The 12,096-nt window shown below is 42.9% G+C and overlaps 1 protein-coding gene across 2 annotated transcripts in view; it reads right to left on the reverse strand.

Annotated features, from left to right (window-relative positions):
• Positions 1-12,096, reverse strand: part of KIF14 (kinesin family member 14) — a 624,724-nt gene that overhangs the window by 276,454 nt on the left and 336,174 nt on the right. For both annotated transcript variants that reach the window (XM_085601461.1, XM_085601462.1), the window contains one exon: positions 3,985-4,123. In XM_085601461.1, coding sequence (XP_085457587.1) covers positions 3,985-4,123 — 139 coding nt within the window. The remainder of the gene's footprint in view (positions 1-3,984; positions 4,124-12,096) is intronic.

Genomic DNA, 12,096 nt, shown 5'->3' on the forward strand with positions numbered 1-12,096 from the left:
CCCTCGTAGACAAAGAATCCTGCGATCTCATATTAGCAGGAACTCTACACAGACAGCCCATGGTTCTTGTTGCTGTATATAGTCCAAACATAGATGCCCCAGACTTTTTTTCCGAGCTTTGGAGACTAGTGGTCGGTATGGGCCGTGGGGCTATACTCTGGGAAGGGTCTTCAAAATAGCATTAGACGACCAGTTGGACCGCTCCAGGTCCTTACGATGTCCACACCCCAGTGCAGCACAGGCTCTCAACATACTCATACATGACAACCACTTGCAGGATGTAGGGAGACAGTCATATGGGGTGCGTGGGAGGGCACTTGCTTCACATCATACCACAAGGCTTGGTCAAGAATAGATTAGGGGCTCGTATCTAAGGATGCCCCGATGTGGGGCCTAAGAAAAAAGCACTTGGCCCACACTGTCGAATCATGCCCCAGTACTTGCTAGGTAAGAATGAGGGGCGACAACACGTTTACTATATGTGTTCGGGCATGTTGTTTTCACCTGCGTGGCACTCTGTATGGGTGTCGCACTCTGCGCATTTGGCTTTGGTACTCATTACTTTGCCATGTATTATTATTATTATTATTATTTACATTTATTTTGATGTATGTAAACGTTAAGATGGGCGGACTTGCGTGCAAAATCGTTTTGGGGAATATGTTCTTATGACATATGATCATGAATAGCATGCATATCTGGCCACGGTGTTTTCTCTTGCGTGTTATTCAGACAGAGAATACATTATGTGTGTCTTCTTTGCAGTGCTTTCCCCAGTGCGGCACTATTTTGTTTGTCGCATTGAGGTTGGCGAACTGGTGTGCCAAATTATATTTGGGAATATGTCCTTTTAGTTTGTGACTATACATATTGGTGCATTTCACTGTGCTTTCTTTTCGCGTGTGCAATATTAGCGGAATTGAATTTTCTAGTCTATAGTTGACTTTGGTATGGGCCGAGATTTTAGACACGTTTGTTTTTGATAACATTAAATATGAATGGGTACCATTGGTGGATGTCGGTAAAAGTCTATCATCATACTATCAGACCTTCTTTTATTCTCGTATGAGTTTTGTCGTGCCCACTCTTTTGATATGGGTTACAGGGATCGATATTGATACATGACCTCATTATGGTAGGATTCCAACAGGTATTGTGTGTGATGGGCCCGATGTAGATATGGATTTGAGGATTGGAGAGTGATAATCATATCACTATATAACGTGTGAGAATGAAACCAACCTTTGAATGATAACGACAAATTCAATTCACAAGGTAGGCTTATTATTGTATTCTTTGCAACTCATACACAAAATGTATATATGAGCCTGATACTATAAGTTCCACCAAGTTATAACTTGTTCCCCGCTGTGCTTTGTCTAAAATAGATTTAGAAGCACATGACAATAATATTATTCCGGAAAAGGACTATATTGCCTCAAGTATTAAATTTTTCATTCCGTGGAAATTTCAAATGGTATGTTTCTCTTTTTCTCTTTCCTTCCTCGCTTTTGTAGTAACAACTTCCAATGGATTATTCTTAGATTGTGTGTTAACTGTGAGGAGAAAGTCTAGTCAACATTAAACACATAATCTGTTCCCGTATTTGTCTTGGTTACGTTTGTTGATTGTTATTGTTTCCCCTTTTTCTTCTCTTTTTTGTATAAACCCATGTTTTGTGACATCGCCTTTGTTTTGGTATCTTTGATGGATGGTCATACATAGAGTAATTTTAATTGGAAAACATTAAATGGTTGTTTTTATGCATCTATATATGTCTAAATGTTATCTCATAAGTGTTTTTGCTGTCTTTATGCATTTAACCATGTTGCATATGTTATACTCAAATGTGGTATGTAATGTTTGCACTTATTTATGTAATGTCTGTACTTATATATGTTTTTACATGTAGTCTTTTATATATGTTTTAATTTTACAGCCCTTAAGAAAATCTGCTTACAGAACGAAACGCGCTGGCTGTGGTTTATTTAAAAAGAAGAATATAAATAAACAATAAAGAAGGAAATTTAATCATCAGATGGACTTAATATGGACTAATTGATTGCATATAATTGGAAAGTGGTGCAACTTTAATATTATCTATAAACACTATTGACCCTGAGGGAAGGGGTGGTGCCCTTGGACAGAGGGCATCGTTGAAGTTTGCACACAGGAGAACTTTTGTTTTTGATAATATATTGGCATAATTTCAGAGTTTGGTGCCTATCGTAAGCAAACTGGTCCACTGTCCAGTTTATGAGTGTACTTTTAGAACTAACGGGGCCCCAAGCCCGCCCCCACCCCTCTCCCAGAGCCTTCTCTTGGAGTCTCCACCTGGAGGCACTGTATGATGCAGTGTTTTGTGAAGCGTTCCGCACAGAGATAAGCTCATACTTTGTGCACGATGAGGGCTTGGTGAGCACCCCGTCCAAGTTATGGGAGGAATTTTAAGGCAGTGATATACAGTGTATGCATTGCCAAACAGTTGGGCGTCCTGAGGGCTATAAGCCAAAAGCTAGCCTGGTTGGAGAATGATATACGGTGTCTGGAGTCAGATTATCTGAGAAAAAATATCAATATCGGAATATTCTGAACAATGGATATAAATAGTGTAGGACCATATCTGCTCATGCAAATATGCCACACCTGTGATATAGTGCACCCTGCGTTAGGGCTTTAGAGCCTGCTAGTCGGATGACTTACCTATACCTCAGGAAGGGCTAGTTGGCATGGCACACAGGCAGTGTGCCTTGTCGACTTTGTCTGCACCAGGTCATGTATTCTGCAGTAACAGTCTGCATGGCCTAGGTGAGGGGTCCCGGGGGACCTTCTTCCGTTCCAATGTCCTGGGTACCAATTACTAGGGACTAACAGGGGGCCTGAAGGGCCCATTGTGAAACAGGTTTAAGGAAGCAGCATTGGCACAAGGGACCTGGTTGGCAGGGACCCTTTACACTACAATCAAAACCACATAATTTTCCAGGTACAAAGTGGGGGGCTAACCATGTCAAAAGAGGCACTTTCTCATGGATCCTACAGAGGAAATCCACCCCATCTGCAGTACACGAGGCCCTGATCTTTTTAGGATTAGAGAATGCTTACCCCAAATTAACTTACTGTTCAGACCATTCAGGATTGAGGGCAATACCATAAATGAATCCAAACCATGGAGTAGGGTGAGGTGCCTAGAAAGGCTTCAATCAAAGGTGTCAGATCATTAATACAGTGGTCTATGTAGGTGAAGTTGTAAAGGAATCCTGGATCAAATCATTTTTGTACCTACTAAATTATTACAGAAGATCAATGAGGCCCAAATCTTGTCAGTGCACAATGGATGAAAGAGCGGAGGATTATGCTTGGATGGAGTACGTGTTAAACACCAGCAGAATCACCTCTGATATACACAAAGGTGTCTTGGGGCATTTCAGAGTATATCAGAGACTACCCAGTGCTGAATGTGTGTAACTTGGAACGTTGTTCTGTAATCCATGATGGCAACTGGAGGTTCAACTAAAGGAAGTGGCCAAACAACCTTTGTATGCACCAAGGAAAGCTCTAGTTATGCCTCGGCATTTAATGTAAAGGTGAACCAATAGTTCAATATGTTTAGTAAATGAACTGCATTCAAACATGTATCACTACAGTGCAAAGAGAAAATCCTATGTTATCTCAGTACAGATTATCTATCTTGTGAAATCCATGTTTCGGTCTCTTTAGACATAAAATACAGCCAATTTTCACAAGGCCTCTTTAACACACTGGTTAAATAAAATTGTTTATAACTTCAATACATCCCAAGAGAGCATAGTATAAAATATGTACTCTATCAGGAATGTCGAGGGAGGCATCATGAGCTTTTTGCCTTCATTGAATCATCCTCTGTTTCCTATTGGAACAATGGTAATAGATAACGTAAAACACGTAGTGCATACAGTTCTGCAAAGACATATTATAACATCAAAATACAATTTAATTTTCATTTACCTCATAGAGCTCCTTCATCTGAGCCAGCTTGTACTCAAACTTCTCCAGACTCCAGAATGTTGAGATCCCTAGCTTGCTGTTCCGAACTTGTACTTGAACAGGAGGGCCCGCAACATTTTCTTTATCCAATAAATCATGTCTGTTTTTTATTTGCAGTGGAGAGGAGGAAGAGAAGAGGAGAAATAAACATGTTATTGGCTGGACCAACAATTGGCTAGAGCATATGGAGATAATTTCTATAGAGTTTCATAAGGTGAAAGGAGTCTGTTTTCCAGGTAACTTTATAGCAATTTTTAGCATTACTTCATCTTTTCAGGGCCAGTGCTCTTGGAAGTATTATACAGATAGAAGAGGGTGACTTGGATGCCCAGGACTATCACAAAGTTTAAGAAGGACAAGTTACTTACCCTCGGTAACACTTTCTCTGGTAGAGACATGATTCTAGCCGCAGATTCCTTATCTTAGAATCCTCCTCAGGCACAAGACTGGATCCGGAAATGTTTTCAACAGTACCTCTGCATGCGAGTGAGGGAGTCGAGTGAATCCAAAGCGGCGACGTCTCCCGAATGTGATGTCAACGGTGTACATATAAGCCTTCCCCCGATGGCATGATGTCAATTTTTTTTGTGACTATTTTTGCGCAAACAATGCACAGCCACTTAGAGAAACAGACTGCCAAAAAGGGGATAATCTTGTATCAACAAGTACAGATTGAAAGAACTGGAGTAGTATGCAGAGAACAGATCTTGGAGACAACAGGGCCCTCAGTTCGCAAAGCAGGGATGATGGGTAGGTCGATAAGGAATCTGAAGCTAGATCATGTCTCTACCAGATAAGGCGTTACCGAAGGTAAGTAACTTGTCCATCTGATAGAGACATCTAGCTGCAGATTTCTTATCTTAGATTCAGATACCCAAGCAATAACATCCTTGAAGGAGGGGTTGAGAACTGACCGCACCAAAGATCCCCCAAATAGAAGAAGCAGGTCCAAAAGACAGAAAGGTGCCATACTATCCAAAAAAGATAAGTGAAGCAAAGATGCTCAGTGAAAGGACTGATCTCCAAAAAGGACTATAGCAAGCCCATAGGGAGTAGAAAGCTCTAAGACCATGACAAACATGGTATAAAAGCAGTAAAAGAGGCAGCACAAAAAGGGGATACACTCTAAGATCACTGAATGCAAAGGGACCAAGGACCACAGTCCATAGAGTCTAGACTCAAAACCAAATGGAAGGAGTATATACAACGTGCTCAGCCGCAGCAACCACCTATAATGAATAACGAGCCCCCACCGATCATCGAGGAAACTATCCTGAGAAACAGATTTCGAAAAATAGACCTTCAATGAAAGAATAATGGAGAAAAGAGAAAGAGAGAACAATGAATGCTGAAGAGCATCACTAGGAAGACAAGAACAGTAAAAAGAAAATGTTCTTATTCTGAGAACCTTGAATATCTATAAAGCATCCTCAGGAATAATGTAACAGAGATGTTCACTGAATGTCTCTGATATATATATATATATATATATATATATATACACACACACCGGAGTTAAAAGACATCTGCAAGAGAGCCATTCAAGAGATGAGTATATACATGCAGACATCCAAAGAAAAATGTATATAAGGATAAACATACACATAAAAAACATAGCAATTCCCATACACACACAAGTCATACAGGGTACAGCAAAAGTATATCCACCCCTCGAAGGTAACCCACGTCCTCTGCCAGTGAGCGGGAGGATGAGGAGTGGAGGAACGATGGACACGCCAAGAACAGAGGTAACCAAGGAAGGACAGAGATAATACATCCTACCATTTTAAAGGAGAGTTTACGCCAGTATCTGTGATTAAGACAGAAAGACAAGGCTGGGAAACTGCAACACAATGCCACATAAGAGTAAGAAGTGGAATGCATTGCCCACTACAGGAAAAAAAGGGCAACCGTCCACAAATCAATGTCACCGATTGAGAGAGGATGCCGGAAGGTGGAAACAAAGAATGAACAGCATGTGGGAGGTGGAGAAGAAGACCACCAGGGTGAAACAAAGGGCTGGCGGAAAGTAAGGGCAACAGATAGTTGACTATGAAAATCACACACTGTCCAACTTATGGAAGCAGGGGTAACAGGTAAGACAGGAAACTTGAGAAATTATAAAATATGCCCCAAGAAAACACGTGAAATACCCCCACCAAGAAGTGGGTTAAATGGAACATCTCCCATAGAAAAAGGTGCCATGAAGGTGGGAGTGGAGGGAGGAAAGAAAGGGTAACCCAGCCTCTTGTGAAATAAGGATACCATACAAGGATCCAAACAATCAAGGGGACCAGTGTCCCAGGTGAAGAGAACTGAAAAGAACAGTAGACACAACAGCTACCCCGCGGGTGCGATGGCAGATATGTATTAAAAAAACGCAGGAGGCAACAGCAGCCGCCGTAACCCAAGTAGGTAGGTAGAACACTGAAAAGGGTGAAAACACATACAAGAACACCAAACTGCTGAAGATTAACAGCATCGGGAGCACGATAAAGAAGAAAAGGCCCGACACAAGAAAGCAGCGCCCAGACGCAATTCGAAATAAAATATGCCAAAAAGATGCGGATACCAGAAGGGCTTTAGGGAGGCGACATCATGGAACCCAAGCCCGAACCCACAGGAACATAAATATGAGTAGGAGAATATTTATATGTCCCACAGAGTAAAACAGAACACAAAGAAGGTCCACACCGAAGAAGGTTGAAGACCGGAACGAATGTTAATTAGACCCAAAAGTGTGCCTGGCTGTGGTACCAGTATCGTCCATATGGACATAAGGGGCAGAGAAAACATTATGTCAAAGTCCCTATAAAGGATACTAAGTGCATGGATAGCTTATTAAATGCCACTAAGGTATACAAAATAAGTGCCTGGAGAACAAGCCTATAGTGGATCCCCACAACATAAATAGAATACCCGTCACAGAGTAAGTACTCGGGTAGGAAAAATCAAGTGGCAAAAAGAAGCAATAAGAACAGACTCCCACGAGACCGCAAAGCAAGATATTTTGAAGATGGTTGGAAACTAAACCTGTCCCTGACAGCATAAATAAGAAGACAAGTACCTGCAGAAAGCAGGAACACCACACCGGGTGTAACCCTGGAAGGGAGGGAAGTACTCCGCACTATGAATGTGGATAAGAGTCAAAACAAGGGGAAACAAACTGTCCCCGACAACCCTAGTACAACAACAGAGTTAACTGTACTACTATGACTATCTCAGAACCGGCATGAAGCGGAGTTGGCAAACACATCAAAAAAGGAGACGCTATCAAAAGGCATGTCGATTAAAGTAGTTCGCACAGCCTCTAAAAACCTGGATGTACTCAACCATGCACACTGACGTAGAGTTATGGAAGAGGCCATAGTCCGACAAACCAAATCAGTGGTATCCATACCACAGTGGATGCTAAGAGTGGCAGCTTGGGGCCCATCTTGCATTAGGGAACAATAGCATTCTGGGATTCTTCCAGAAGGGAGGGCAAGAGAGGTTCCACTGAACCTCACAATGCGTGGGAGAAGCGGGCGAGGACACAAGAAGTGTACAGAGACAGCAGGGCAGAGCTAGAAGAAGAAAAAATACGCCTACCAGAAGGATCACATTTCCTGGTCTCTCTTTCTAGAGGGAGAAATTCAATCTTCTGCGTGGCTGAAGAAGCCTGAACCACAAAGCTCTCTGTAGAAGGATGTCTAAGAAGACAGGAGAAATCCCCGGGGCTGGGTGAAGCCTGAGAGAAATAGAGCAGTCCATAGGTGTAGGAAACTGGGTTTCTGTTGCAGTAGCCCCCCCAACACTTTTTGCCAGACTACTGATGCACTTTGACTTTATGTGCCCTGGATCCCTGCCAATCAGGTTCCCAGGGCCTGTGTTCCTTCCCAATTGGCTCCTCTCTGGCCACAGGTCAGTTCCTTGTAAAAGGCATCATGGGTACCAAGGGCATTGTGGCCTGGGAAGGCCTCTAAGGGCTGCAGCACTTATTGTGCCCCCCTTTGGGGCCCTGTACCTTTACACACACACACTGCGATTGCTGGCTGCGTGTTTTGGTGCAGAACAAAGTTAAGAGTCGACATGGCACACATCCCTGTGTGCCATGCCTACAACCCACAACCTGGCATAGGACAGCGACCCCTCTAGCTGGGAGCACTATACCAGTGGTGAGGGTACAGGTGCATGAGCCATTGTAAGTGCAGTGTTGACATTAAGAGTATATGGTGCTGGGAGTTGGTCATTACAAACTCCACAGCAACATAATGGCTTTACTGAAAACTGGGAAGTTTGGTATCAAACTTCTCAGCACATTAAACCCACACTGATGCCTGTGTGGGATTTAATGAAAAATACACTCCGATGGCATCTTCGAGATACGGCCTGAAAAACGACCAGCCTCTGGTGGATTCTCTGACTGGTACACACCAGCCTGCCACCACGAGACATGTTTCTGAACCCCTGGGGTGGGAGCCTTCGCTCCCTGAGCCCAGAAACAAAGCCTTTCCTGGGCGGAGGTGGTCACATGCCTCAACTTTGAAAGGAGCGTCAAGCGTCGTCAGCAACACGATGGAAGCCAGCAGTCAAGAGCCTGACCCAGACATTGGAGTAGGCAGACCAAAAGCAGGAGCCAAAGGTGGGAGCCTCGAAAGGCTGTGCACCGGCATGACTAAGGAGTCAGACACAGGACGCCGAACGGAAGCCAGTTGATAACCTCCAAGTGGTGCCATAGCACAACCTCATGCACTTCCATGGGGCCCAAGAATAGAATTAAGAGATTGGGAATATTGTCTCATCAGGGTTAAAGACGCTCGTCTCCACTATAGGTGGGGAGACGAAGGGCAGACTCATGCCCTGACACTTCCACAGAAGAGTAGGCGACGGAGGCAAGAGGCGCGATGACTTTGACCGCCGACGCCTACCTCCGGATATCAAAAGGCAATGGGGCCCGTGGGAATGGCTCCTAGCAAGGACATGAAGTCGGTCTGTGGAGCGCATAGGGGATCGAGGACGACGAGAAGACTTCGATGACTGACATTCTAAACCGCAAGGAGCATCATGCGACGTTCCCTGTGTGCTTTCAGTCGGAGCTGGCGACAAGAGCCACACTCTGAGTCATGGTGCTCACCCAGACACCACATGCAAACCGAGTGAGGGCCCAAGGTGGACATTTGTCGCCCACAGGTCCCACAAGGATTGGACCCCCAGGACAATGAAGAAGGGTAGAAAAAGGCATACTGCTCCGGAGACGAAAAACATCAAGTAGGCTGTAAACGGCCAGAGGAACTGCAGTGCGGATCCGCGTTGCTAGCGTGCAAAAGAAGAAACCAACGTCAGCGTGTTGGGGGAGGGCTTATAATGATTTTGTTGACATCACATTCAGGAGACAAGGTCGCTACAGAGTCACTCGACGCCCTACTGACGCGCAGAGATACTGCTGTAAAAATTGCCGGATTCAGCCTGGATGGCCCCTGGGGAGGATTCTAAGATAAGGAATCTGCGGCTAGATGTCATTATTAGATATGATGTACACACATCATAAAAAAATATTCGATGGCAAACATAAAACATCAAAATAAAATTTAACACATAAAACAATCACATGCATACTAGGAGGCTGTGGCGTGTGAGACTAGTAACACTACATCAAAACACATACATTTAGGGGATGGCAGTCAAATTTAGTTTCAAACATATTAAAAAATCTTCAAATCCATTGTGAACGTAACTTTGTTTGAAAACAAGTAGTTCCCTATGCTTTAGTTCTTCATACTAGTAATTAAAGTTTTTAGGTGACCTTGGGAAGTCTGAAAACTACTATTTTGTCCTGGAATTGCAGCTGCAAATAGAGACCCATCTGCATGCCGCTCCTCTGCAAAGGTCCTTTCAGAGCATGTGAGGACAGGGATCAGATTCTCTGCACTGTACCTCTCATATTTTAAGTATCTTGTTCTTCAGACCACATTCTGGTATTTCATATGAGCACAGCAAGGTATCCAACCACCTAATCCACTACTCCCACTTCCGATCCTCTGAATTATTTTAACAAAGCATTTGGTTAAAATAACTAATTGCAGTTGTTTAACAGAATCACCCTGGCAAGAAATTGATGTTTAGGACTTCTCCCAACACCATGTTTCTATAAATTGAATCCATTATTATGAGTAAATGTATCCTCTCAAAGTGATCCCACAGCAGTGTACTTTTTTAATCTCCATGCATTCTCCAAAGGCCCCATAAGCATAAAATAGCACACATGCACTACAATTATCTTATTTACTTTAGACCTTTTGTAAGTTGTATGAATATTTCAGTTCTAAAACGGGATTTGAAGTCTTATTTAAATATTAATAGTTAAAAACATAGACCGAACTAACTTAGTTCAAACCATTTACTACGATTGGGGCTTGACGTACTAAGCTTTCAAATAACGATTACTTATTTGCGACTGCATCTGATCTGCAAATTGCGAGTCACTATGCCATATGTATTAAAATGAGACCCAAAGTTTTAGCGATTCACTAGGATTCGCAAAATATTGTATTGCAACTAATGACTTGGTATTTTGCAAATCGTGAACATGTCTTTACCAGCGTCCGATTACATCACTACCACAAAGTATATAAGCATATGCTCATTGCAGCCAAGAGGAAAATACAGGGTAGGAGAGATACTTCACAACCAATGAAATCCTTGAAAGTCATAATCAGCCAGAACCCAGCGAGGGAAGAAGGAGCAGGGACGAGGAAGCACAAGTTTAGTGAGAAGGAATTAGAAATCCTTGTGGAACATCGTGTAGCCCATAATAATGAACTTTGTGATAAGTCACCTTTGTCTGTTTCAGGGTCCAAAAGCATGTATGGTTAAATTCAGGAATCTATTGATGAGGTGGTTGTCACGCATCATACTATTGATCAAATCCAAAATTGGTGGTACAACTTATGTTCTCGAAAGAGTGGCGGACTTCCCTGAGCAAAGAGGCAAGGGCCATAGAGATGGTCCTTCGACCCAAGAACTATTCACTTCTATGGATCAATTAATAGAATCAATCCTACAAACAGATGTAGTGTCTGGCATTACAGCTACTAATATGTCCGCTCAGACTCCACCATCTTCTGGTACGATATTACATTTAAATCTTCATTTATTCATATAGACAGACTATTCAGGTTACATGAAATCTATGTAATATTACAATATAAAGCAATTTGGACTTTTTTCAAATCTGCTTTAATAATTTTGCGCATAAATGACATACCGTACTTACAGATTAGAGATCAAGTACTTCGCCTTCGACTAAATAACAGAGGCGTGCTCTGCATTGTAGCACTCAGTAAAACAAAACATTATAACAAATAAGGTATAGTCAGCATCAGATTTCTGTATAATCTAACATCAAAGAGAAGTATTCAAACATTAATGGCTGAGCACTCCATGTGGATAAATGAGAACCCTTGCATTCTCAGAATGGAAATTAAGGTTTGGTAGCTCATTCATTAGTAGTGGCAATGTGGTTTTCTACCATCATGATCACAAAAATAGATAATTGTACAAGACACAGCCAACATCTGTACAATCCTAATGAAGTGCTAATCTGAAGGTCTATGCATACCTGCACTCTTAGTCCATGGCAGTTTCCTGCAGTCTTATGTTTGGTAACATAAGTCGGTGTCTATTATCTGATTAGGGGTTGAGTGTTAAAATCATTGCATCCCACACCATGACATATACTCTCCCCCTCTATGCAATGTGTTGAGGGTGTCACCCTATACTTCAGCCTATTTTATCAGTTCTCATGTGCAGGAGTTCAGAGATGGATCCCAAGATGATTTCTAGGCCATGGCCACCTGTCGCTTAGCAAGCAGCCATGCCAAGTTTCTGAATCTATTTACTAACTTTGCTGTCTTCACTCTTAACCCCTTCAGCGCGGTGCGGATTTCCGCGCCACGCTGAAGGTTCTGAGCGCGGGCGGGGCCATGACGGAGCGGTTCCGTCATGCGCACAGTGCAACCGACGTGCATGACGGAACCGCTCCGTCATGCGCGTCGAAGGGGTTAAATAAGCCCAGTATATTTGCTTCTAGTG

This window comes from Triturus cristatus, chromosome 4_2, assembly GCF_964204655.1.
Source record: "Triturus cristatus chromosome 4_2, aTriCri1.1, whole genome shotgun sequence".
NCBI lineage: Eukaryota > Metazoa > Chordata > Amphibia > Caudata > Salamandridae > Triturus > Triturus cristatus.